Below are 26359 nucleotides of genomic sequence, written 5' to 3' on the forward strand. Positions count from 1 at the left end.
TAACCAGAATACTTGTGGATAGATGAGTATTCTTTAAGAATTTTTCATCAATATTTTGTATTTTAAAATAATTTTCTTAAAAACTGCTAGTTTATGAAAGTTTTTATTTTCTTGAGAAATATTGTAGATTTGGGATTGTGATTTATAAAATCAATACAATACTAAAAGTTGGATATAATCAACAGAGAAGCTGTCCACGTCATTAAGAAAAAATTAACCAATGAGAATGCACAATTCCTTTCAAATCTGCCATGTCATTAATCACTGAATCGGGCTAAGTATATTGGGCTGTAATGTATTTCATGTGGCCAATTCACAGACAAAACTATCTCTAAGCCCAAACAAAATATCAGACCAAACATGTTCTAAGTTCACTTCGTCTTCCCAAAAACTAAAAACCTTATTGTTTTTGTGTCTCACCGTTACTTTGTAGTTAAGTCCACGATCATTTTTCTTCTTCGTCATTCCTTTAATCCTCATTGATTTGATCGTTCTAACTTCCTGTGTCCTCTTATATACCTCTTTTGACTCTTTCCTTCACGCTCATTCAAGGAAATCCATAAAACAAACTCATGCAATGGCAACTCAATCGGCAAAATATCTCTCCGGTGTGTTTTCTCTGATCATCAAACATTCACCGTAAACGCCGCTGCTTCTCACTAGCTGACTGCTCGAATCATCGTATGTATTCCGTTACTCCGCCCTGTGCGTAGAGCTTAATTTCTCTTTAATTGTAATTGATGTAAAAATTGTAGTTAAGACCATAAAGATGGTAAACGTTATAGAAACTGTTACTTTCTGAGTCGGCAGATTGCGTTTTTATGGGTTCCTTGATAAGATCAAAGCCTTTAAATGGTGATTGATTCATAAGCTTTGTGTTAGAAAACTGTTAAGTCACTAACTTAGGTGTGATCTGTTGGTAACACCAAATGGAAAACTCTCACTTGAAGACAGCACAAGATCAAGTTGCTAAAGGTGGCTACTCGATTATTCTCAAGCCTGAGGATAGTAGCAGTGCAGCTTGGTTCACTACAAGAACTGTTGAAAGGTATATCACCATATACATTGTCTTTAAATGGGAGTTTTTGTGGTTTGATTCTTGACCACCTGGACTAAAATCGAGACTCTTTTTCTTCTTTGTTGTAGCTAGGTTTTGTTCCTGAGCAACCCAGATGTCGTAGAACGTGTTTACACTATGGGAACTGAGATAACAAACATGGCTTAAGTAAATTGTATCCAGAACAATTGGGCAATAAATGTTCTAAGTAAGCTTTGGTTTTTATATATACCCTTTTGTTGAATTGAAAGTTTTAACTTGGAATGTATCAGCAAGTGGATGATGATCAAACTTATCAGAGAGTACAAAAGGTATGCTATAATGATGCCGACAGTTTTTTTTTAATTCGAATTACTAAGATTTTGTTTGCCCCCTTGGCCCTTGATCTTAACATTTAACCAATATTTGAGAATATGGATTAGGTACCAGGCCATTGCTACGGCTCAACGAGAAGAAAGTTATTGCCCACGATTTTAGTTAGAACCAAAATGTTTTCTGGAATTGAAGGAGTTTTCTTCTCAACTTTTTCTCTGTAGGAAACAATTAACTCCATCTTCTTCCATCTTTGAATCTTAGCTTGGGCTAGAGAAGGTAAATCTGTTTTACTGGACAATTTATTTTAAAGTTTTTGCTTCCACATTGAAGACTCTCCAGCTTACATAAGGAATAATAAGTTTGTCTTGCCGTGTGTTGAAAAATATAATATCTCTCTCTCATCTAATGTGCCTTAATTGATATGATGTACAAGGTACATGACAGAGACACTTGGGATTAGCCAAGAAAATCAAGAATGGGACGTCAAAAACTGTTCTTGAGAAAGTAGAAGAGGCGAGGGATGCTGCATTATCTGCTCTTAAGGAGCACATGAATGTCCAAACTTTAACACGGTAAAGACATAGAAAAATCAGGTGCTGCCTTGGCCGTATAATCAGATGTTAACTTGACCGATCCAATTCCTAATAGAAAACAATCCCAGTTTGTCTAGAATTTGTTTACATATATGATTGCTCGCTTCTTCTGCTACATGCTTGGTATTACAAATAATTATACCATGGGTAATATATAAATAATTTGGAACGTGCCGTTCAAATTCCTAATTTTCATCCTACATGAACAATAAGCAAAAATAGACAAACAAAAAAAAAAATTACAAAAGATAGTGATGATGACTACAATAGTACAATGTGTGTGTATATATTTTTGTGTAAAATTCTTTCTTGAAATTAAGTTGATCTTTATTTAGCAAATCACATGGGTTGTGGACATGATAAGTAACAACTAAATTTAGTTTGGCCTTCCAAATCAACTGAAGACTAATTTATGAAGTTATTTATAGTTAAATAACAACTAAATATAACAGTTTCTAAGTTTATGAAAAATTAGCCCAACAAATTAGATTGTATCCTATGATATAAAAAAGAATTTAAAATACATTTACAACCAAAAAGGAAAAAAATAAAAGCCAGTAGTAAAAAAAAATGTTTATTTAACAAGTGACGATGAGGAGGACGATGCCAATTAATATGTTGGTTTGTACTTCCTTTTAAGGATATAAGACCTATATACGTGAACTCAGTAATTCTAAAACCATAACAATGGTTAAATCATTTGTAAATTTATCAATTATTTTACATAAAAATTATCGAAATAAAATAGATTCTGAACATTACTAAAGTTTAATAACTGTCAGTCCATTTTTCTGACCAACTATATAAAGTTTCCAATGTAAAAAAGAACACAACAAATTGTGAGTTTTAACCATTTGAATTCATTGAAAAAAAATAAATACATAAAATGAATTTAGATTTTTTTTTCTATTATTTTGTAATTTCTGATAGATTCTAATGTACATTTACAAATACAAATGTTAAGTTATAAATTATAAAACTATAGAAGAAAAACAAAAAAAATATTGAAGAAAACCCGGGCGTAGCCCGGGATAATCCCTAGTTAGGATAACAAGAATATTTGTGGATAGATGAGTATTCTTTAAGAATTTTTCATCAGTATTTTGTATTTTTAAATAATTTTCTTAAAAACTGCTATTTTGGAAAGTTTTCATTTTCTTGAGAAATATTGTAGATTTGGGATTGTGATTTATAAATTAGGATAACAAGAATATTTTTGGATAGATGAGTACTCTTTAAGAATTTTTCATCAATATTTTGTATTTTGAAATAATTTTCTTAAGAACTGCTATTTTTGGAAAGTTTTCATCTTTTTGAAAAAATATTGTAAATTTGGGTTTGTGAGTTAGAAAATAGGATAACAAGTATATTTGTGGATAGAAGAGTACTCTTTAAGAATTTTTCATCAATATTTTGTATTTTTAAATAATTTTCTTTAAAACTTCTATTTTTGGAAAGTTTTCATTTTCTTGAGAAATATTGTAGATTTGGTATTGTGATTTGCAAATTAGGATAACAAGAATACTTGTGGATATATGAGTATTCTTTTAAAAAATTTCATCAATATTTTGTATTTTTAAATAATTTTCTTAAAAACTGCTATTTTTGGAAAGTTTTCATTTTCTTGAGAAATATTGTAGATTTGGAATTGTGATTTATAAATTAGGATAAAAAGAATATTTTTGGATAGATGAGTATTCTTTAAGAATTTTTCATCAATAGGTTGTATTTTTAAATAATTTTCTTTAAAACTGCTATTTTTGGAAAGTTTTCATTTTCTTGAGAAATATTGTAGATTTGGGATTGTGATTTATAAATTAGGATAACAAGAATATTTTTGGATAGATGAGTATTTTTTAAGAAATTTTCATCAATATTTTGTATTTTTAAATAATTTTCTTATGAACTGCTATTTTTGGAAAGTTTTCATTTTCTTGAGAAATATTGTAGATTTGGGATTGTGATTTATTAATTAAGATAACAAGAATATTTTTGGATAGAGGAGTATTTTGTAAGAATTTTTTATCAATAGGTTGTATTTTTAAATAATTTTCTTAAAAACTATTATTTTTAGAAAGTTTTTCATTTCTTGAGAAATATTGTAAATTTGGGATTTTGATTTATAAATTAGGATAACAAGAATATTTGTGGATAGATGAGTATTCTTTAAGATTTTTCATAAATATTTTGTATTTTTAAATAATTTTCTTAAAAACTGCTATTTTTGGAAAGTTTTCATTTTCTTGAGAAATATTGTAGATTTGGGATTGTGATTTATAAATTAGGATAACAAGAGTATTTTTGGATAGATGAATATTTTGTAAGAATTTTTTATCAATATGTTGTATTTTTAAATAATTTTCTTAAAAACTGCTATTTTTGGAAAGTTTTTATCTTTTTGAAAAATATTGTGAATTTGGGTTTGTGAGTTAGAAAATAGGATAACAAGAATACTTGTGGATAGATAAGTATTCTTTAAGAAATTTGCATCAATATTTTGTATTTTTAAATAATTTTCTTAAAAACTGCTATTTTTGGAAAGTTTTCATTTTCTTGAGAAATATTGTAGATTTGGGATTGTGATTTATAAATTAGGATAACAAGAATATTTGTGGATAGATGAGTATTCTTTAAGAGTTTTTCATCAATATTTTGTATTTTTAAATAATTTTCTTAAAAACTGCTGTTTTTGGAAGGTTTTCATTTTCTTAAGAAATATTGTAGATTTGGAATTGTGGTTTGTAAATTAGGATAACAAGAATACTTGTGGATAGATGAGTATTCTTTAAGAAATTTGCATCAATATTTTGTATTTTTAAATAATTTTCTTAAAAACTGTTATTTTTGGAAAATTTTCATTTTCTTGAGAAATATTGTAGATTTGGGATTGTGATTTATAAATTAGGATAACAAGAATATTTGTGGATAGATGAGTATTCTTTAATAATTTTTCATCAATATTTTGTATTTTTAAATAATTTTCTTAAAAACTGCTATTTTTGGAAAGTTTTCATTTTCTTGAGAAATATTGTAGATTTGGGATTGTGATTTATAAATTAGGATAACAAGAATATTTGTGGATAGATGAGTATTCTTTAAGAATTTTTCATCAATATTTTGTATTTTTAAATAATTTTCTTAAAAACTGTTATTTTTGGAAAGTTTTCATTTTCTTGAGAAATGTTGTAGATTTGGGATTGTGATTTTTAAATTAGGATAACCAGAATACTTGTGGATAGATGAGTATTCTTTAAGAATTTTTCATCAATATTTTGTACTTTTAAATAATTTTCTTAAAAACTGCTATTTTTGGAAAGTTTTCATTTTCTTGAGAAATATTATAAATTTAGGATTTTGATTTATAAATTTGGATAACAAATATATTTGTGGATAGATGAGTATTCTTTAAGAATTTTTCATCAATATTTTGTATTTTTAAATAATTTTCTTAAAAACTACTATTTTTGGAAAGTTTTCATTTTCTTGAGAAATATTGTAGGTTTGGGATTGTGATTTATAAATTAGGATAAAAATAATATTTATGGATAGATGAGTATTCTTTAAGAATTTTTTATTGTATTTTTAAATAATTTTTCTTAAAAACTGTTATTTTTGGAAAGTTTTCATTTCGTAATATATATTAACAATTTAATATATCTACGATTTGGACGATAATGTGGCTAAGATAAATAACTTAAAAAAAAAATTGATACCTAATAGCTGTGGTAACATATTCTGTCAAGATCGTGTATCGCGTGCCAGCTGTGAGCAATCACAAAAGTCATTATCTACACAATATATATGTGCGATTTTAACTCACGGAGTAACAAATTGAAGAACTTACTTGAGAGCTCAACAATGAGGCAAATAACGCATATGATATAGTGAGTCTGATCTGTTTTTCAGTCATCAACTGATCAACACAAATATATGTTTTACGGAGAACAAATGCGATAACAACACGTTTTAGATCCGATCTGGATATGTTTTATGTAACCCTATTATATACTCTTTCCGTTCTTAAATATTAGATATTTAGAAAAAACACGCATATTAAAAAAATAATTTTTATGTTTAGAAAATATCATTAAAACTATAAAATAATTGTATTCAACCAATTGCAAAATAAATTTTTATGTTTTTTCAATTTATTTTCTTGAAAAAGGGCATGCAATAACAAAACGTTACCATTGAAACCACAAGACTGCCAATTGATAAATATGAAAATAGCAAAAAAAAAATGGAACAAAACATTTAGCGGCGAGATAAACTTATATTTTTCATTCAGGTATTAACTAGTTAAGCCTAAATAATTTGATTAGTCACTTTAAATTGTTAGATAAAAAAGATCCAGTAAAAAGGTTAGCATGCTAATTTGTTTTTGTACATCTTCTTGGATCAATTGTTCTTTTGTATTTCTTTTGTACTCATATACCAAAGTGAAAGAAAATGTATTACTTTCTTCACAAGCCACAATAACGAACTATTCTCGCAAATCGCATTCCGAATATTCTTATTATAAATGTAGATAACAACTTCCTTGGTCCAGTGGTTTGACCAATGGTTCATTAATGCTTCTACACCATCAGGTTTATGTTTCGATTCCCGGAGAAAGCAAAATTATACGAATTAATGGAGAAGAGGCTTACAAGAGATTTGCAGCATGGTGCAAGAAATATCGTCAAGGGTGGATCCGATAGGGCGGCTCAGATGATGCAGTCAGACGTGAATCTTCATAAGGCAGGTAGAATTGTCGACTGTAGAATCGTCTGTAATATTTCTTCGAGTTTGTAATAGCATAATATATCCAGTGTTAAAAAAAAAAACAAATTAAGAAAAAACATTGAAGAAACGACGAATTGTCAGAAAAAAAAAAACATGAGACAACATCAAATCAACAACGACCCACTCATGACCGCTTTTGAAGTTTATCCCTGACCTTGCGTTCTACGTGCTCCCCGTAAGTAATGGGCTTAAACTTGGGAGCCTCGTCGCCATCTCCTGTGTGCTTCATCAAAGGTTCAATGACCATATCATAAGGCGGCTTCAAGAGAACAACCCAAGACATCCTCGTCTTCTCCGTGTTCAAAGTCGTTCTATGCAACACGTTCTTGTACTTCCCGTTGCTCATTCTCTGTAAAATGAATTCACGCTAGACATTAAAATAGATATAATTTCCAGTTATTCAAAACAAATTATATACACTAGGCTACTGCAAAATATATTATATAGATATTGGATACAAGTACAACCGATGAAACATTCGCTTTGTCTCTAAATTTAAAGATATATTGTATATAGGTCGCATAGTTGATGATTTATTAGTTACAAATTGTAACTTACAATTAACATAGTTTTTTTTATTTTTCTAATTAATATTAACAAAAAATATTTATGCAAATATTTATGGTCTCCATATGTCTGATCCAACCTTATGTAAAATGTTACAAAGAATTTTGATGTTCCAATATATAAGATGTTTTCAACTTTATAAACCGTGTAACCAATCATATTTAATAATTTATTTTGCAATTTGTTGAATACAATTATTTTATAGTTTTAGTGATACTTTCTAAATTAAAAAAAATCATTTTATTAATATGCGTGTTTTTTCTAAATATCTTATATTTAGAAACGGGAAGAGTATATAATAGTGTTACATAAAACATACCCAGATCGGATCGCCGATAAGAATATTGATGATAGATGGGTTATACTCCACGTCGAACCATTGGTCATCCTTAAACACCTGAAGTCCAGGAATCTCATTGGGGACCAGAATTGTCAACCCGTGGATATCTGTGTGAGGTTGCATTCCAAGGACTAAATTTGCTTGTGGACGACACGGCGGATAGTAGTTTATCTTCATCGTATAAACTGCCTTTTTGCCACCTCCAAAACCTTGGTTGAACAAAGCCTCACGATCTAACCCTAATCCTTCGGATAACCAACCCAAAATCTTTTCTGCGAGCTTCTTCGCCTGTCTTGCATACTCCTCATTCACCTGCCTTCATTGACCAAATTTTGGAGAAAGTGTAACTTGAACTAGATTTTTCATCCGCACATCCGTGCGGGTAGATTTTCATTTTATAAATATATAACGGATACCATCACAAAACTTTAAAAGATATTTACATTTTAGTGTTATATATTGTGTAAATTTATAATGTTATTGGGTATGTTTTTTATTCGATATTATTAATGTATAATGATTTGTTTTATATTTTTTACTTTATTATTAATTGTTATTATATATTAATATATTTTCGAGTTTGGTAAAATAAACTCATAGTATGAAATAAAAAAATTGAGAATCTCCTTCATTTTTTCTAATTTTTACACACTAAATACAATTCATTTTAAAATTTTATTTAGTTATACTATAAAACTGATATTTTCTTAGCATAATTTATATTTCTATGTTATTTATTTTAGTATATTGTGAGATTTTATAAGTAAATACATTATAATAATACTATAGTATTAATTATGAAAACAATCTCTCCATTAATTTAAAAATATTTTTAAAATTTATTAAGATTTTGTTAAGTTTTTTCAACATATTTTGTTATAAGTAAAAATAAAATTTAAATTTACAGTTAAAATTTATTTATTAATATCTACAAAATTTATAAGATTTTTTAGAAATGTTATATATTAAATAGATTAACTTAAATAGTCAAATAAATGTAATTGATGAAATGGACCTAGTATAAATTTTTATGGTATTTCTTTTAATAAAGAAGATATAGAATATGATTATAAATAGAATACACTTTTATTTTATTTTTTTATAATAAAATTTTATTTAAATTAATGTATAATAGTATATATTATTAATTACGAAATTAATAAATGGTATTAATTTAAATAAATTATTTTAAATTTTTAGAAAGATTTTGTTAGATTTTTTCTGAACATTTTGTTATAACTAAAAACAAAATTTAAATTTACAGTTAAAATTGATTTATTATTAATATCTTTATATATTGAATAGATTAATATTAAATAAATGTAATTAATGAAATAGACCTAATAAGGCTAGTATGATTTTTTTATGGTAGATAAAAATGGTACTTCTCTTTTAATAGAGAAGATGTACTTTATGGAATAAAATTTATTTAACTCGAAGAAAATCGAATATTAAAGCCTAATTGTTTGTTTGCGTTTACGTGTATATTTATAAATTTAACAGACTATAACACAAGCGAAGAAGAATCTATAAATTAATAATGTTAAAATTATGATATTTTATTAGTTTATAGAGATTTATCTACGAAAGTTCTTTTTCAGATTTTTTTTTTTTGCAAATAAATCTCGGTAAACTAATAAAATATCATAATTTTCAGATTTTTTATTTTAGAATAGATTTTTTAAAATAAGAAATATTGATTTCTGCGGTTGTATATTAATTAAAATTTTAAAATTAGACTTTCATAATATTTTTATTATATTATTTGGTGTATATGATATATGTAGTGTATAATTTAAATGTGCTTTTAGAGGTAATTTTACTAAATAAAAATATATTGAAGGTTTTAAAAAATAAAGATAAATTTCATCTTGAATATAAACGATGTAATATTTTGTTTGTATATATATATATATATCAATTAATAATTATAATTTGACTGAAACCATATATTTACATATGCTATCCTAAAAATATTATCATGTTATCGATTTGAAAAATGAATAAAATTTAATTTATTATATTTTTTAATTTATTGAGTATTAAGCAATAGAGTTTCTACTGACCTGTATTCTGGAGGATTTTTTGGCCAGTATCTGTAATCAATCGAAGAGGGTGGCGATAAATTATGGAAGAGATGATCAACTCGATCAACCTTGTCTTCTACATCTTGTTGGCTGTTTGTAACGTATCCTTGGATGTCTTTGGAATTTGCTGGCGTCGCCACGGCTTCCTTCTCCGCCTCTGATGAGAGCTCAAAGAAATGTGTCCCAACCTTCTTTAAGCTCTGGATAAGTTCCTTGGGGATCTCATGATTCACCACCTGAAAAACCCCCCACTCTTGGCTCGCCTTCACAACCGCACGTGCCACTAGCTCTTTGTCGAGGTTGCTTAGATCAACGATAGGGACCGTTGGTGAGGATACAGTTTGGTCTCTCTCAACCTCCATGATTTTTCCTTTTGCTCTCTTCTTCTTCTTTGAAGTTGGTTTTCACGTTGAAGGAGAGAAGGTGAGATGACGTTGATACCAACTACCAACTAATAGTCCATAAAACTATAAATTAAAATAACGAGAAATAATTGAAGTATAAAACTTATGTGTTAAATTACATGCCGACCCTGATTGTGTAGGCTCCATAAAATATTTATGGATTTTTGGCTGTTGCCTGTTTTTTTTTTTTTTTTTATAAGTGTAGTGTGTTTTCAAAGGTTTTCTAGGTCTAAAGACTAATCAATACGAGATTCGAAATATCCACGTTTTTTAATCACTTAAGGCGCTTCAGATGGCTAAGGAGAATCAAACCCAAAGCGGTACTCACAGCTGTTGATTTGTGAAAGTTTATTTTCTAATAAAACACTTCACAACGAATCGCACATGTGATCTTCTTTGTATTTGACTATTGAGATAAGCATAAACCTGTAGAGTTGCTCGTCTTTTGTTAAACAAATCGCCCCCTAAAGCTATCATTATAGTTCCGTTGTTTTGTTTCTGCTTGGCAAGAGGTGATGAGTATCTTAGCGCAACTTCATTAAGAGATTTTTTTTTGTCAACCATTAGAGCATTTACAAAAAAAATTATGTATTATAAAGTTTTGCAAACTCTATATTTTGAAGTTTTAATATGTTCTTGTCCAAAAGCAAAACTTCAAATTTAATTTCAAAATTATTTATAATTTATACTATGCTCCTTATATTTGTCATAATTAATATAAATCCATAAAAATTTTGTAAATAATTAGCATATATATAAAAATATTATAATAATATTAATTAATAAAATCTTACACTTAATATATAAAATTATAAATAGAAATACATAATTAAATATTAAACTACAAGAAAAATAGCACATTATTTCGAAATTTTTTACTAGACTAATAGTGTTGTTGTAATATTAAATTTGTGTAATAATTATGTCTTCATGTATATATCTTCTTAAAAAAATTAAGGTTTTTTTTAATATTCTTGTTGTCTAATTCTACTTTTAAAATATTATAAATCTTATTTTGATTAAAAAAACTGTTATGTGTAAAATTTTAATTTATAAAAATAAATTTGAAATATTTAAAATATACAAAAGTTTTAAAGATTAAAACTATGAATGAAAAAATACTTAAGAATTATAAATGTGATGTATAGTTAATTATAAGGACCAAGATGCAAATAAAAAGATGAAACTTCAAATTTAGAGTTTCACTTCTTAAAACTCTAAATTTGAAGTTTTGAAGTTCTTTTTTGGAGAGCAAAACTCAATATTTGAAGTTATAGAGTTTTTTTTTGGAGATGCTCTTAAACTCAAAACTTAATATGCGAGTATCCAACTAAGAAAAAAAAATGTAAAAAAAATAAAAGGCAAATTTCACAAAAGATTTTAAAAAATCTTTTTGACTAAGAAAGCACACAAGGACAAAAGACCAAAAAAAATTTATTAAAGAGGTAAAAGACATTTCAACACTTAATTAGTTAATTTATACAAATATAAATAAATATTTAAATAAATAGTAATAAAGAATCTTTTTATTAAAAAAAAAACACTTTTCAGTCCAAACTTTTTAGATTTCTTTTTCAATTTTGTTTCTTTTCAAAATTTTATTTTGAAATCCAAAAATTCTTTTTGAAAATATTTTAAAATTTTAAATATTATTTTTAAAAAATCTAAAACCCCACATCATCATAAAGTCTAAGTTTAGATTAGTTACTATCTCCTTAAGACCATGTATAATGGTTATAATTATTTAACATCCTAACTTAGACCATCTCCAATGTATTTTTCTATTTTTTTTCTCTATAATAGAGGAACTCTATAATAGATGTCAGTTTGTTTCCAATATATTCCTCTATTTTCTCCTCAAAAAGGAATATTCTTAAAAGATTCTTTTTACTTTTACAATTAACACCCTTTAACTTAAAAATATTGAAAATTAATCCATTCACTATATCTTTTAGAAATTTTTCATGAAAATACAATATTATTTAATTTAAACATTTTATTACAAAAAACATTAAACAACAATAATAAAACAAAGTAAACATTATCTAACCATCATTATTATTATACTTTTCTCATAAATAATCAATTAATGCACTATGAAATGAGAAATTAGCTCTCTTTTTTTTTTTTATCTTTGATAGTTTTCAATTGACTTAAAAACTCTTGGAATTGGTTATCTTTATCATCTGATATTTGAAACAACCAGCAATAAAATCAACAAGTTCCATGTCCATCCATTTCATTTGGACAATATTCTAACGATCTTTGTAGATCTGGAAGTAATTTACCAGAATATTAAGTTGTTTTAATATGTTGTATTAATTAATATTTAAGTTCAACTTAACTATGTTATCAATATGTAAAATCTATGTGAACTTTTTAATAATTAAACTATAATTAATAATTTTAGTTTTAAATATAAAATTTAAGTACTATTTGTTAAAAAAAGATTGACTTTCAAATAAGTTAATAATAATTTTATTTATTTTATTTATAAATGTATTAATTAAGAATATTATGTAAACAAAAAATAAGTGGGTTTTATATGTAAAAATAATATATTTCTACATAAACATGTATTTGTAGTTATAATCACAAAAAGTTAAAAAAAAACTATTGTGTAAATAAAAAAAATATGCCTCTATTATAGAGGAATGATATTTATTCCCCTAAATATAGAAGATAAAATAGCAATCTTTGTTTCAGGGGAAAATAAAAGTGAGCTGAAGTTTTTTTTTTTTTGTCATCTAGAAGTGAGATGGAGTAGATTTTTTTACTTCATTATAGCACATAGAAGCAAATATATGAATGAGTTGGAGATGGCCTAATTTACACTTTTAATTTTCTATATCATCTTCTTTTTCTTTTACCTATTATTTAACATTTATTTTATTCTTACACACTTAATATTTTTATCTAATAAAATTCAATATTTCATCTCGCTATTTTATCTCATATTTTTTTATAATTATATTTTGGGATCAATAATTTTTTTTTTAAAATGTACATTCATAAATCACGGCAAATCCACGTCATATTCAAGCAAACACATAAAAGTGGGAACAGACGAAGACTTGACCATTGACAGTTTTTAAAACAAATCATAATAACTAAAATAGCTTTGGCAAGCAAAAGATCAGATATCATTAAAAGGCTTAATGATATATATCATAAGCTAGTTTGATATAAGCTAGTTTGATATGAACCGCCCCGGCCTATGGGTACAGTTTTTCTGCTTTATTTTTATTTTTTAAATTAGCTTTGACAAACAAAAGATCATATCATTAATTTCTTAATTATTTTTAGTTTATATATTTTCCAAACTCAATTTATTAAAAAAAGATGTTCTTACAATTTAGAGGTGTTATTGTTGATTGATTTAGAAATCCATATAGTATTTATAAATCCAAGCAAAATATACAAATCCGGAGGTTTTCTCTAGGATTTGAGTCTTTGTATTTTTAACTAAAAAATCCAAACAAATTCATTCAAATCCATTATAAAATCAAATATATTAGTAAATCCGTACGATTGAATAACACTTGATTTGATATTGAATTTATGAATCATAAACCAATAACACATGATTTTAATACAGATTTGAAAATCACAGAACCAATAACACTAAATTTAGTTTGGATTTTCAAATCCATTAAAATACAACAACCAATAACCCCTACTTAACTACTTGGAACTTTCAAATTAAAGGAATTAAAATTTCATTAAGACAAAACACCTTGCGATCAATAATGTTTTTACAAAACTACAGAATCCATACATTATGAATAGCAAGAAACCACATGCTGTTGCATTACAGTCTTCTAGTCTACTCTAAAGCAAATCACAACGATCTATTTTTCATCTTTAGAGACGTCTGTTCTTATTAGGAGGTGCGTAACCAGACATACCCATTCCAGGATCTTTCCTCCTCAACTGTTGCTGCTGCTGCTGGTGCGGTTGAGCCATCCCTCTCTGCTGCATAGGAACACTAGGATTCATCCCAGCCTGCGCAGGAAAATTATAAGCCATCACACCCCCTTGTGGCTGCATCCTCTGCATGTTATGTGCAACCATTGGTCTCGGCATCGATCTACTCCCCATCCCATGACCCCCCGGTACGTTTCCTGCCGCTACTCCTTGAGGCGGATTAATACTCGTCGTGCCTTCGAAGTCAGTGTTTGTATCGACAGGACGAGTTGGATAATTCACATTCTTCTCCATCGGCTGAGAAGCCACAAACGCGTTCCTTCCCGGGAGAGGCTCCATCCTAAAATACTCATGCTCTAACGCCTGCGAGGCTGTGATACGCTTCAGAGGATCGTACTCCAGCATCTTGGATAAGAGATCATAAGCAGGGCTTTTGAGGTTTAAGTGAACCACGTTGTGGAGACCGGCGCTGTCGTATTTATGAGCTTGAATGTGCTGAAGATCGGACTGCCAGTGAGGAAGGTTAGCCAGCGTCGGCCATTTATCCACCGTCGGATGCCCCAAGATCTTGAATATCTTGTCGAGCTGATCCACTTGGAAAGGGTTTTGAGACGACTTAGCCTCTGCTCCTTGGAACAGCGGTTTGAGAGTCAGCAGCTCCGCGAATATACACCCCACCGCCCACATGTCAACCGCGCTAGTGTAGTGCTTAGACCCTAGAAGCAGCTCAGGCGCACGGTACCAGATAGTGACCACAACTCCGTTATCAGACAGCGGTTTCAACGGAGCTTGGAAGATCCTCGCAAGCCCAAAATCAGCAATCTTCATGATCCCATGCTCTTCTCCTTCCCCCATGACCAAGATATTCGACGGCTTCAAGTCTCTGTGTATGATCCAGTTACTGTGGAGGTAGTTCAACCCGTTGAGAAGCTGCCAGAGCAAGGACTTGACAGTGTACTGGTTCAACGAATGTCCTACTTTGTCTCTGTGGTGCCTGATGATCTCGTAGAGATCATATTCAGCGTAGTCGAAGGCCAGGTAGAGAGACATGTCCGCGAAGTTGATGTGGACGTTGAAGAGCTTGACTACGTTCTCGTGGGAGATCTCTCTGAGGAGCATGATCTCGCGGATGGCGGTTGGGGAGACTCCGTCCCCGTCTTTTGACTGTTTGAACTTCTTGATGGCGATTGGTCTTTTGGGTTGTGTCTTGGTTCTAGCTAAGAAAACAAGACCGTAAGTGCCTTCGCCGATCTTGCCGACGAGATTGTACTGTTGCAGCCACTCTGGTTTCTCAGAGTTGCTGCTGTTTGAGCTGTTGGATCTGGTGCTACTTCCATCTCCCATTTTTATAAAGATTTATACTTTCCCTGAAAATTTGAACAAAGCTTTGGTTTTATTGAGCAGTACATGTGATCTATCTACAATGAAGAACCATTCTGTCTACACAAACCATGATTCTAATCAGAAACATATCATAATTAGCTGATAACTCAAACACATCCCTCAGAAAAACATCCAATGAACAGAACTAGATCTTAAAGACTTCAACTTTTTTCAGCAATTGACGTCTAACCAAATCTCATATCTGAAACAGAGTTCATCCATACCCAGCTCTACGGTGACCTTAACCTAATCGAAGACCTAAAGATCCGAAACCAATTTCAAATTCCAATCAAAGCTCGAGACTTTAGTTTTTCGAAAATTATTGATCGGGGAACGTAAGGATCTGACCCGATGAGGTGATCGGGATGAAATTCGGAGGTCAGTTTTAGCTTGACGAGCTTCGGCGACGGAGGAGAGTAGACAAAAGGGAGAATATTCCGGTGAGACGGAGGAAGAAGGATTGCGTTTTAGAAAACGGCGACGTTTAATGAAGAACCCAACGTCTGAGAATGGAAAGCAGATTTGTAAGTTGGCCAGTTGGTCCAACTATTTTATGCATTTTTATTACATTTTTATCCAAATACATTTTTTTGTTTTTTTTTTAATAAAACCACCAATTCAATATTATTAGGATTTGGATAATTTCTTGTAAATTTGGATAATTTCTCATCAATATTTCATACTTCTTTTATATTAAAATATTATTAAAATATTTTTCTTTTGTAACAAAACCATTAGTTTACTATTAGAATTAGGATAATCTTCATCAATATTTCTAGGGCAATTGTCAATAATAGCACCTTTTGAAGTTTATATCTCAAAAATAGCACTAGAAGGAGAAAGTCACAAAAATGACACTCATTAAAGGGTAAAATATCCTTAGTACCCTTGGTTTAAAATTAAATAAACAAACAAAAATAAATAAAAATAAAAAAAATAAAAAAAAAAATAAAAAAATATAGTTTCATATTATATGTTTTCAGATTCGAAATTTTTATAATTTTTTTTTTGAATTTTTTTTTCGAAATTTTTTTTATTTTTTTTCAAATTTTCTTTTTATAATTTAAAAATACTTTTTAAAACTGTTTTTAAAATTTTTATTTTTTATTTTAGTATTTATTTTTTATAAATTTTTAAACCCTAATTCCAAAACCCCACCCCTTAACTCTAAACCCTAAGGTTTGGATTAATTAACCCAAGGGATATAAATGTATATTTACCTCTTTAATGAAACCTATTTTTGTGACTTTGAGCCTTGAGTGCTACTTTGGGAACAAAAACTTGGTTTGGTGCTATCCTAGTCTTTTTCTCATATTTCTAAATAACTTTAATCTAGTTGAAACAAAATATCAGAACACATACATTATGGACCCTTTTTAAAATTCTCAAGCAAAAGGTTCAAAAAAGGAGGACTCAGAAGACATTGGTATGGACAAAGAAGCAGACAACCCAAGTAAGCTTCAAAAAACAGATAACAATGAACCTGTCTGACAGTCTGAGCATTGTTGCAAATACTAAAAAACAAGACCTCAGTGAATCAGGTATGAAGCAGTCATCACCAAAACCTGAGTAAAAAGCAGCCTTTTCAGAAGGGCTTCTTTACTTTTATACTATCTCAACAACACCTCTGCTCACAATTTTTCCTTCATTGAGATCTTGAAATGCTTTTTCCTGCATCCTCAAACTTGTATCTACTCGAAACAGTGTTTGCTAGATTGAATATCCCTGACTCTGCCAGTTTCACTACTTTAGGAAGATCCTGCCTTGCTCTTCCTCCATATGACTTTATCACTTTTATCTTCCCAGATTCAAACGTTATAATCTTAAGTAGATTTTTTAACTAGGCCAGAGAAAGCAAACCATACCTTCCTACGAACAAGTCGGTTTATGTCTATTTCACCAACGGAACCAGCTTGTAAGAGTCCCCAATCATCACAGCTTTCCCAATGCTTCAACAGCAACATCCACACCCATCCCACCTGTTATTTCCTGCCCACAATAAGAAAAACATATTAATATATCAAATCAATAATTCTTTTTATCTTCACAATGAATACACACTTAACTCTTATCCTTTCAACAGCATCTTCTTTAGCAGCATTGACAATATGAGTAGCACCAAGAGTCATAGCCTTCTGCAACTTATCATCCTGAACATCCACAACTCAGCCATCCCTCCCATACTGTACATATACACTGGTGAATCTGCCGGAAAGTGAATCAGGTAAAACAATCCACCAAAGCCTAATCAGATTTAACCATCATGCCGCAAAAAACAGACGAGTTTTCCCATCGTAAAGAGTTCCTTTGGCTCTATTATAAGCAAAGAAGTCTTCACATAAATTATCATGGCCATGTTATCCAAGTTAAAGTATCAGGTTTAAAATTTGAGAATGCAATGAGAGGACTACACTTTCCTCCTCACCTTAGCACAATAAGAGCATGTTCCACACGGCATGATGAAAGCTCCAACTACACGGGAACCAACTGGAAATCTGAAACAATAGATTTGAGACATTCAGGATTGTTATAAAAAATATGATTCTAATTAAAATGTTTCAGAAACCTTTTGACGATCTTGTGATCAGTGAGTGGACAGGACCATGTTCAACAACTTCACCGGTGATCTCGTGACCAATAACCCAAGGACTAGAGAATGGTATCTCTCCTTTCATCATCACATGTAGATCAGAGTGGCATACTCCACAAGCTGTCATGTGAAAAATGAACAGTTAAGATCTGATTATGTATACTACTAAGTTAAGGTGCTAGTTCTTCTCACCTTGTTGATACATGACCTATGCTATTTACAGAGGTGTGAAGATCCTGTTTGTGTAGCTGAATGTTAAAAAAAAAAAAGATATATCTATATCATATGAAAATTGGCTTAATTGACTGAATTGCATATAAATTATAGTGATGTTCGAATTCACATAAACAGGAAAGATTATAAGAGACGGAATACATAAGCTGTAGAAGACTCTTAAGCTAATACAGTACTTGGATTGTAATTTTTTTCATCCAATGACAAAAACTATGAACAAATTGTTATGATATTTAGAAAAAAAATTAAGAAAACATCTTTAAATATTATTATCCAGATTTAGAAACTTTTTGAGAAAAAGACCAAAATAGCACTAAATCAAGTTTTTGTTCCCAAACTAGCACTCAAGACCAAAAGTCACAAAATAGCACTTAAGGGGTGGGGTTTAGGGTTTAGAATTTAGAGTTTAGGATTTAGAGTTTAGGTTTTAGGGTTTAGAGTTGAGAAGTGAGGTTTTGGGGATAAGATTTCAAATTTTGAAAAATAAAAGAATTTAAATTTTTCAAAAGATAAAATGCTATTTTGGTCATTTTAGTTTTTGAGTGCTATTTTTGTGATATAAACTTAGAAATGTGCTATTTTGGAGATTGCCCAAACTTTTTTGTCCTCTCTATTTTGTCGGCAACTATATAATCCAAATTACGTATAATACCAATTCAATAATTAAAAAAAAAGAATATGAAAAAGCGCCGGTATTTGCCCTGTCCACGATATTCGGACTTTCTTGTTGTCTTATTTAGTGCCTATAATAACTGAATAAAATTCCCATTGGATATATAATTCCACGTGGCATTTAATGCACTCCTTCATATAAACTCTTCGTTATAACATTCCGAATCTCTCACGGCGGCTTTCATCACACTCCAGAGATAGAAGAAGCAGAGAGTTCGTTTTCAGGTAGATCCCTCTTCCTAAATGCCTTAGAGATCCCATCTCATATTAAGTCGTGTACTGGATCGGATCACCCCTAACATTTTATTTCATTAAGTTAAAAACCAACCTAGACATTTTTTGAATATTGGTATTAATTTTATAATGTAACAAAATGTTTCGTATCAGGTGGAGATTGGGAGAAAAATGTCGAACATAGACATAGAAGGGATAATGAAGGATCTGCCTAACGATGGGAGGACTCCTAAGACGAAGATCGTTTGCACTTTAGGTCCTGCCTCTCGCTCTGTTCCTATGATCGAGAAGCTTCTCAAAGCGGGAATGAACGTTGCTCGTTTCAACTTCTCTCATGGTAGTCATGAGTACCATCAGGAGACTCTTGACAATCTCCGCGCCGCTATGCAGAATACAGGCATGCTTGCTGCTGTTATGCTTGACACAAAGGTCTAATCTTTCTCTCTTCTTTACGGGTTGATTTTGATTTTGAACACTAAGATCCAGGGCCGGTCCTGCGCCAAGCCTGATGAAACATTTGGTTCCTTATATATATACATAGGTCCTAAATTTGTAAAAAAAAAAAATCAAACCTCCAAACTATCAAAATCTTTACTAAATCATCTACGGCCTCCAAAATCTCAGGGCGGGTAAGATTATGAATATGGCTGTTTAGGTTGTGTTCAAGTATATAAAGTATTTATTCCATGAAAGCTTCAGCCTCTTAATTAAGAATTTTCAGTAGAGAAAAAGGACATTTTTAGTATGAAAACGGAGAGAAGATGGAACTAGAACATGGTTGATGTTAATGTAATTGGTTTCTGTTTGAGTTGCTTTAGTGTTTACAGTTTGGTTGTTACTGTTGATGGATCCATAGATCTCAGAACCAGATTTTAATTGATGGTTCCAGCTCAAACTAGTAGTTACCAATAGATCTTATGTGGTGATCAGAGAATCATTATGGTTGGAGTCTATTAGTCTGTGTTCAAGTATATAAACTCTTTACTCCATGAAAGCTTCAGCCTCTCAATTAAGAAACTTTAATAGAGAAAGAGACATTTTGATGCTATAACATGGTTAATGCTTAGAGTGTCATTGGTTTCTGTTTGAGTTACTTCTAGCTAACGTCTAAAGCATGAGCATTGGTCGTTTAGTGTTTACATTTGATAATTGTTACTGTTGATAGATCCATAGATCTCAGAAACATCTGTGTTAATTGATGCGCTGGCTCTAACTAGCAACCAATAGATCTTATGTGTTGATTAGAGAATCATTATGGTTGGAGTTTATTAGTTAGTGTTTTGCAACTGTTTAATATATGATTTTTCATGTTATTACCACAGGGGCCTGAGATTCGTACCGGTTTCTTGAAAGATGGGAACCCTATACAACTCAAGGAAGGTCAGGAGATAACTATCAGTACTGATTACGACATCAAGGGTGATGAGAAAACGATCTCCATGAGCTACAAAAAGCTGCCGGTGGATGTTCAGCCCGGACACACCATACTATGTGCTGATGGAAGCATAAGTCTAGCTGTACTGTCGTGTGATCCAAAGGCTGGAACTGTGCGATGTCGATGTGAGAATACAGCGATGCTGGGGGAAAGAAAGAACGTGAATCTCCCTGGTGTTGTTGTTGATCTCCCCACTTTGACTGAGAAGGATGTGGAAGATATTTTGAAATGGGGTGTTCCGAACAAGATCGATATGATTGCTCTCTCGTTTGTGCGTAAAGGATCGGATCTTGTTAATGTCAGGAAAGTACTTGGATCTCACTCCAAGAGTATAATGTTGATGTCCAAGGTTGAGAACCAGGAAGGAGTGTTGAACTTCGATGACATCTTGCGTGAAACGGATGCGTTCATGGTTGCTCGTGGTGATCTAGGGATGGAGATTCCTATAGAGAAGATCTTCTTGGCTCAAAAGATGATGATCTACAAGTGCAACCTCGCTGGTAAACCGGTGGTCACAGCCACTCAGATGCTCGAGTCTATGATCAAATCTCCTAGGCCAACACGAGCCGAAGCCACTGATGTAGCAAACGCGGTTCTAGATGGCACGGACTGTGTCATGCTCAGCGGTGAAAGCGCTGCAGGAGCCTACCCTGAGATAGCAGTGAAAACAATGGCTAAAATCTGCATCGAAGCTGAGTCATCTCTTGATTACAACACAATCTTCAAGGAGATGATAAGAGCTACTCCACTTCCAATGAGCACGCTGGAGAGTCTCGCATCATCCGCTGTAAGAACAGCAAACAAAGCCAGGGCTAAACTCATCATCGTGTTGACCAGAGGAGGTACAACGGCTAAACTCGTGGCTAAGTATAGACCAGCTGTTCCGATTCTCTCCGTGGTTGTTCCTGTTTTCACAAGTGATACATTTAACTGGAGCTGCAGCGATGAGTCACCGGCGAGGCATAGTTTGATATACAGAGGTTTGATTCCGGTTTTGGCTGAAGGATCTGCAAAAGCCACTGACAGTGAATCTACAGAGGAGATTATTGAGTCTGCCTTGAAGTCGGCTACTGAGAAAGGACTCTGTAACCATGGTGATGCTGTGGTGGCTCTCCACCGTATTGGAGCTGCTTCTGTTATCAAGATCTGTGTTGTCAAGTGATCTTTTTGCCAAAGCATCATCAGCATCTTCTCAAGGTTTATGTTTCATGATCAAATAAAGAACACGGAGAACAGGTTTCTGAATCCTGACAGTGTTTTGGGTTTCTGTTGGTGTTTCTTCTCTTTTGTTTTGCTGTTTTTTAGTTTATAAGATCTTATGAGTTCATGCACTTATTGTTACTAAGTGGAACACCTAATCTACACTATGTAGCTTTTGCACTTATTTGTTACTCAGTGGAACACCTAATTAACACTATGTAGCTTTTAACTGATGTAAGCACAAAAGAAAATAGCCAGGACTTTGATTCCAAGACATCTCACTAGCATATACATGAATATGAAACATAAAGCATGCCATGTCACTAGAGCATTACATATATGAGACCATCATTACAAGACATAAGTAGCTCAGTAAGTTATTAGCTTCTTGCTTCTGCAGAAGCTTATCAGTACCAAAAGAAGAGCCATTAGGAATTAGCCGATATTTTTTTAAGTTCTAATGGAAGAGAAGACAAATGTACAAGAAAAAACAATCTTCTTCCTCTTGAGGATGCTGCTGAATCTTTGGCTTCTCAGTCAATATCTATCATGACCACTTCCTGAGACAGACCACTGATATTCCCTTGTTTTCTGCTATCTGAGGAAGCAGCTGGTGGTTCTTGTTCAATCTCGATGAGTTCTTCAATGATCTTTGGAGTTTGTCTCAACAATCTCTCCTGCTCTGAAGGCTTTTGGAGAAGCTCTCTCTCCTCTAAGTACTCCTCTAATGTAGGATAGAGTTAAAGGTATTCAAGTGTAAAGCATTATATGAAAGATTTGAAAATGTGTTGAAGATAATTAGAATGTAAAAAGGATATTCTTTTCTCCATCCTTTCTCATTGGCACAGTTGATGCGTTTTTGAAGAATGATAAGCTGCCTTGTTATCCACTGGGTTTTTTTTTCCAATCATTCACACAAGAAATATGAGATGCAGTGTATGATCATCATCAAGTATTTAAACTATGTGTGTTTCAGAGATACTCACATGTTTTGTTATATCCTCATGGAGAGCCTTAGCCTTCTGCTCCATCTCAACCTTATTAGCAACAAAACAGAATGTTAATGCAAATATAAATTTTCTGTTGTGTTGTATCTATATTTGCATTAACAACTTACAAGAGTTGGTTGTCTTAAAAGGCCACTCATCACTTTCTGCTTCAAATCATCAATCTCTTCCTGAAGAAGAAAGGGTAGAGGTTTAAGCTTTTAAGAAGGAAAACTAAATAACTAAGAGATGGAAACAAAAAATAGTAGCTAGTCGTCACCTTGGTTATGTCAGAATCATCCAACCTAGAAATGCTAACATCACTTGCTATACCAGCAAGATAGAGAAACATGCCCTTGTCATCAGCACTTTTAATGTCTACAAAGAAGAAGAAAAATGAGAATATAAACAGTAAAAATAATCTAAAATACAAATAATCATAAGCCCTGGTTTACCTGTAACCTGCAAGATCTGGAACGCTATAGGATCCCTAGGATCATTCCTCACTTTCACAAAGCTTCCCACCACTTTGTTCCTAAAACTCTTACTCTTCTTCAGCAGCTCTAAGACCAAGCTCTTGCGTAGATAAACAAGCTTTATATTATCTGCACTGATCATAGCTAAACCGGTTGGTCTCATCTCAGGCTTCACTTCCTCCTCACAAGTTTCCTCATCAGACATGTCTGTTTTCTGCTTCTTGCAAGGCACTGAAACATTCTCATTCTTCTCACCAAAGCCACGTTCCAAGAGTGAGATATACTCTAACTGATCAGCGTTCTCTTTAAAATGAGCATTTAAAAGTGAGTAAATCCTCCTTTGATTCACATACTTCTTCCTGAAGATAGAGAACAGCTTCTCATCACACCGAACTTTCTTCTTATTCTTCTTTTCATCATCAAGCAGGTTTTTCTGACGAATGTACCTTCTGATAACTGAATCCACAGTGTGTTGAGACATCTCCTCTCTTGTGTCTTCCCCTATGGATGTCAGGAATTCAATGAGCGGCTTGGAACCCCATCCTATAAACTCCATTCTCTTTGGTTTGAGTGTTGTCTTATAATCTTCTACAACATCAACCCCATAATTAGTTAAAGAAAACTCTGGACCATCATCATCATCATCCTTGATCTTGATGCCTTTCTTTGGTGACTTTGAAGAGTTGACATGATGAAGCTCAAACTTGGGATCATCTTTGTACCTTGACTTAGCCTTAGCAGCTTTCTTCCGTGACTTTGAAGCAATGACATCATCAAAAGTCACCCCTTCTTGATTCTTTATTATCTCCCAGTACTCAAGAAACAGACACTCAAATGTATCCCTGTCTGTTAAGTCAATCTTATCCTGCAAACCAGTTAAAATGAATGTTAAAGCAGGATCATATTTTTGAACCAGTGGATGTGGCAGGTTTTGAAACATTACCCCAGTAGCATCATATTCTTGAATCTCTTCTAAAGTAATGACATACTCTTGGCAATGACTGCACAAGCCTTTGTTTTCTTTAAGGTGAATAAACTCAGCATGAGTAACACAGCCTTGACATACAGCATGTGGGCAACAGAGACAGAACAGCTTTGGTTTCTTGTTACACAAGTAGCAACTGTGCCACACTGAAAATTGAAAAATTTATTAAAAAAACTTAACAACAAGCCCTTCAGAAAGCAAGTATTAAAAATATGAAATAACCTTCTGGCTTCAAAAATTAAACTGCAAACTATATTATGTAAGTATGTGATAGTGATAAAGTTAGGACTTACTACAGATCAAAGATTCTTCATTGTTCTGTACTGAGATATTCTTTTCAACGCAACAAGCATGATACACTTTTGGACAGTCCCTGAAAACATCAAATAAGCAAAGTACATTATGCATCTATTTAATATTCATATTGACAAGTATTAAACAGAAACAAAAGGAACTTTTCCTAAGATCAAGAAACACTTAGAAAATGACTTTGTCACCCTAATTAAAATAAACAATTATACTAGTTTCAGCCAGCCTTGAAAAATGAAAATGATGAGTCCTCCTATAACCAAGCCTAAAAGACGTAAATACCCTTCCTTCATCAGGAGAAATCAAATCAAGAACATGCAAAAGGATGAACAAAAACACTTAAACGAAACAGCAGCAGCAACATTATGATTGAGTTTCTCTAGAGAGAGAGAGAGGGTGAAAGGCTCACTTGTAGTCACAGAGCATTAAGCTTCCACCATCTTTACAGACGAAGCACCAGTCCTCACAGTCCTTCTCCTCTTCCTCCTCGTCATCCACATCAACAATCTCCACTGCATCCATATCTCTAGCTTTCATATTCGCTGCTTTGGTGGTGGCTTAACCTAAATGACACTGTGCAAACAAGAAACGAGCTGTATGCAGATATTTTTTTGAGGGAAACTCCGATTTTTAGGCGGAAATTATCAGAATAAATAGACCCAACGCTACTTTTTGGTTTACTTTCTCTTTTTACCCCTGTTATATATTAGACACGTGTTTACTACACACGATTTAAAAGGGCTAGTTGGTAAAATAAAACATTTTACAACAGTGTTGAATATTGGAACTCGTTCCAGTGAAATCTTCTTAGTAAAAAGTCTTCTTTATCTGGAAACTGGAAAAGCATGTTTTTACAGTCTGGCACAAGGCTATATTAATTCTCAGGTAATAATGATATAGGAAGAACCAAACAGGTTTTTAATCCCTTATATAAAAGTGATTAATGATTAAGTGGCTCATTGTTTCTGCATTAACTGCAGTAATTTGTGGCTGGAGTTTCTGAGTACACCAATTGTAAAGAATAGTCCAAATGTTAAGTGTCGTTAAGCTACGTTTAATAAAGGTCTGATCTAGTACTAGCATGTAAGTTTTAAATGATCTGCGAACAAAAATATTCTTCTTCTCTTAATTTCTATCCACTTATCTTAATTCATTTTATTTTTTTTATAAAATAGAAAATATATTTGTGTTTGTTGAAAAAATTACACTTTAAATATTCCTTGAAGATTGGGATGATCATCGGATCTTTTGTAGACCGAGCAAAAGTCACAGTAAGGTGAAGAATCGTATGCCAATTTATAAAGGGTTGAGCATAAGAACATATTCAAGTATATTCTTAGTCTGCTTTTTCATCACATTATCTGTTTATTTACCTAATTTTCTAAAAACCTTCTTCCGAAATATATGTCCATGTTAACTCCATTTTAATTAGTTTGTATATTTATCCTTTTCCTCTCGTTTTGAAGGTCATAGATAAGACATGAGAGTAATAATACATATAAAATGCCCTTTTGCATTGCCATCGTCCATAATAGTGGAATATAATCTGAACAAGTGAAACCTTCTTAATCATGCTTATGTGTATTCCTATATCAGAAGCTATCTTCCCATCATAATCTACTTCTTGATAAAGCTTACTTTGAATCACTGATTCATTCAGATCATAGTTCATTATTATCATATTGGAGATGAACAATGATCTGAAAGTGATCACCCAAAATAAAGAAACAAGAGACCACCAATAAAGAAATCAAAGATCAATCAATTTAGTGGGATTCTC

The 26359-nt window shown here is 31.6% G+C and overlaps 4 protein-coding genes, 1 long non-coding RNA gene and 1 pseudogene across 5 annotated transcripts; 2 read left to right on the forward strand and 4 right to left on the reverse strand.

Moving 5' to 3' along the window:
* The first annotated feature begins 6 nt into the window (after nucleotides 1–6).
* On the forward strand, nucleotides 7–2504 carry LOC117128580. The gene is made up of 2 exons (XR_004451951.1): nucleotides 7–681; nucleotides 955–2504. It is a non-coding gene; the product is annotated as an uncharacterized LOC117128580 (long non-coding RNA).
* A 4286-nt stretch (nucleotides 2505–6790) lies between these two features.
* LOC103837496 (flavonol synthase/flavanone 3-hydroxylase) lies at nucleotides 6791–11215 on the reverse strand. Its single transcript, XM_009113853.3, has 3 exons — nucleotides 9724–11215; nucleotides 7637–7973; nucleotides 6791–7099 (listed from the first exon to the last, which is right to left on the reverse strand). Exons 1-3 carry the CDS (start codon nucleotides 10104–10106, stop codon nucleotides 6875–6877), a joined length of 945 nt encoding a protein of 314 aa, XP_009112101.1. The 5' UTR covers nucleotides 10107–11215; the 3' UTR covers nucleotides 6791–6874.
* Nucleotides 11216–13850: 2635 nt separating this feature from the next.
* On the reverse strand, nucleotides 13851–16305 carry LOC103837497 (cyclin-dependent kinase E-1). The gene is made up of 2 exons (XM_009113854.3): nucleotides 15807–16305; nucleotides 13851–15442 (listed from the first exon to the last, which is right to left on the reverse strand). Exon 2 carries the CDS (start codon nucleotides 15417–15419, stop codon nucleotides 14013–14015), a length of 1407 nt encoding a protein of 468 aa, XP_009112102.1. The 5' UTR covers nucleotides 15420–15442; nucleotides 15807–16305; the 3' UTR covers nucleotides 13851–14012.
* A 512-nt stretch (nucleotides 16306–16817) lies between these two features.
* On the reverse strand, nucleotides 16818–18659 carry LOC103837498 (annotated as a pseudogene).
* A 333-nt stretch (nucleotides 18660–18992) lies between these two features.
* LOC103837499 (pyruvate kinase, cytosolic isozyme) lies at nucleotides 18993–22000 on the forward strand. Its single transcript, XM_009113856.3, has 3 exons — nucleotides 18993–19179; nucleotides 19342–19617; nucleotides 20511–22000. The coding sequence occupies exons 2-3, from the start codon at nucleotides 19360–19362 to the stop codon at nucleotides 21783–21785; spliced, it is 1533 nt and encodes a 510-aa protein (XP_009112104.1). The 5' UTR covers nucleotides 18993–19179; nucleotides 19342–19359; the 3' UTR covers nucleotides 21786–22000.
* A 122-nt stretch (nucleotides 22001–22122) lies between these two features.
* Nucleotides 22123–25208, reverse strand: LOC103837500 (uncharacterized protein At5g08430). The gene is made up of 9 exons (XM_009113857.3): nucleotides 24989–25208; nucleotides 24564–24643; nucleotides 24229–24416; nucleotides 23265–24150; nucleotides 23090–23187; nucleotides 22941–23000; nucleotides 22810–22860; nucleotides 22642–22712; nucleotides 22123–22552 (listed from the first exon to the last, which is right to left on the reverse strand). The coding sequence occupies exons 1-9, from the start codon at nucleotides 25114–25116 to the stop codon at nucleotides 22357–22359; spliced, it is 1758 nt and encodes a 585-aa protein (XP_009112105.1). The 5' UTR covers nucleotides 25117–25208; the 3' UTR covers nucleotides 22123–22356.
* Nucleotides 25209–26359: the final 1151 nt, after the last annotated feature.

This window comes from Brassica rapa, chromosome A09 (assembly GCF_000309985.2).
Source record: "Brassica rapa cultivar Chiifu-401-42 chromosome A09, CAAS_Brap_v3.01, whole genome shotgun sequence".
Classification (NCBI taxonomy): Eukaryota; Viridiplantae; Streptophyta; class Magnoliopsida; order Brassicales; family Brassicaceae; genus Brassica; species Brassica rapa.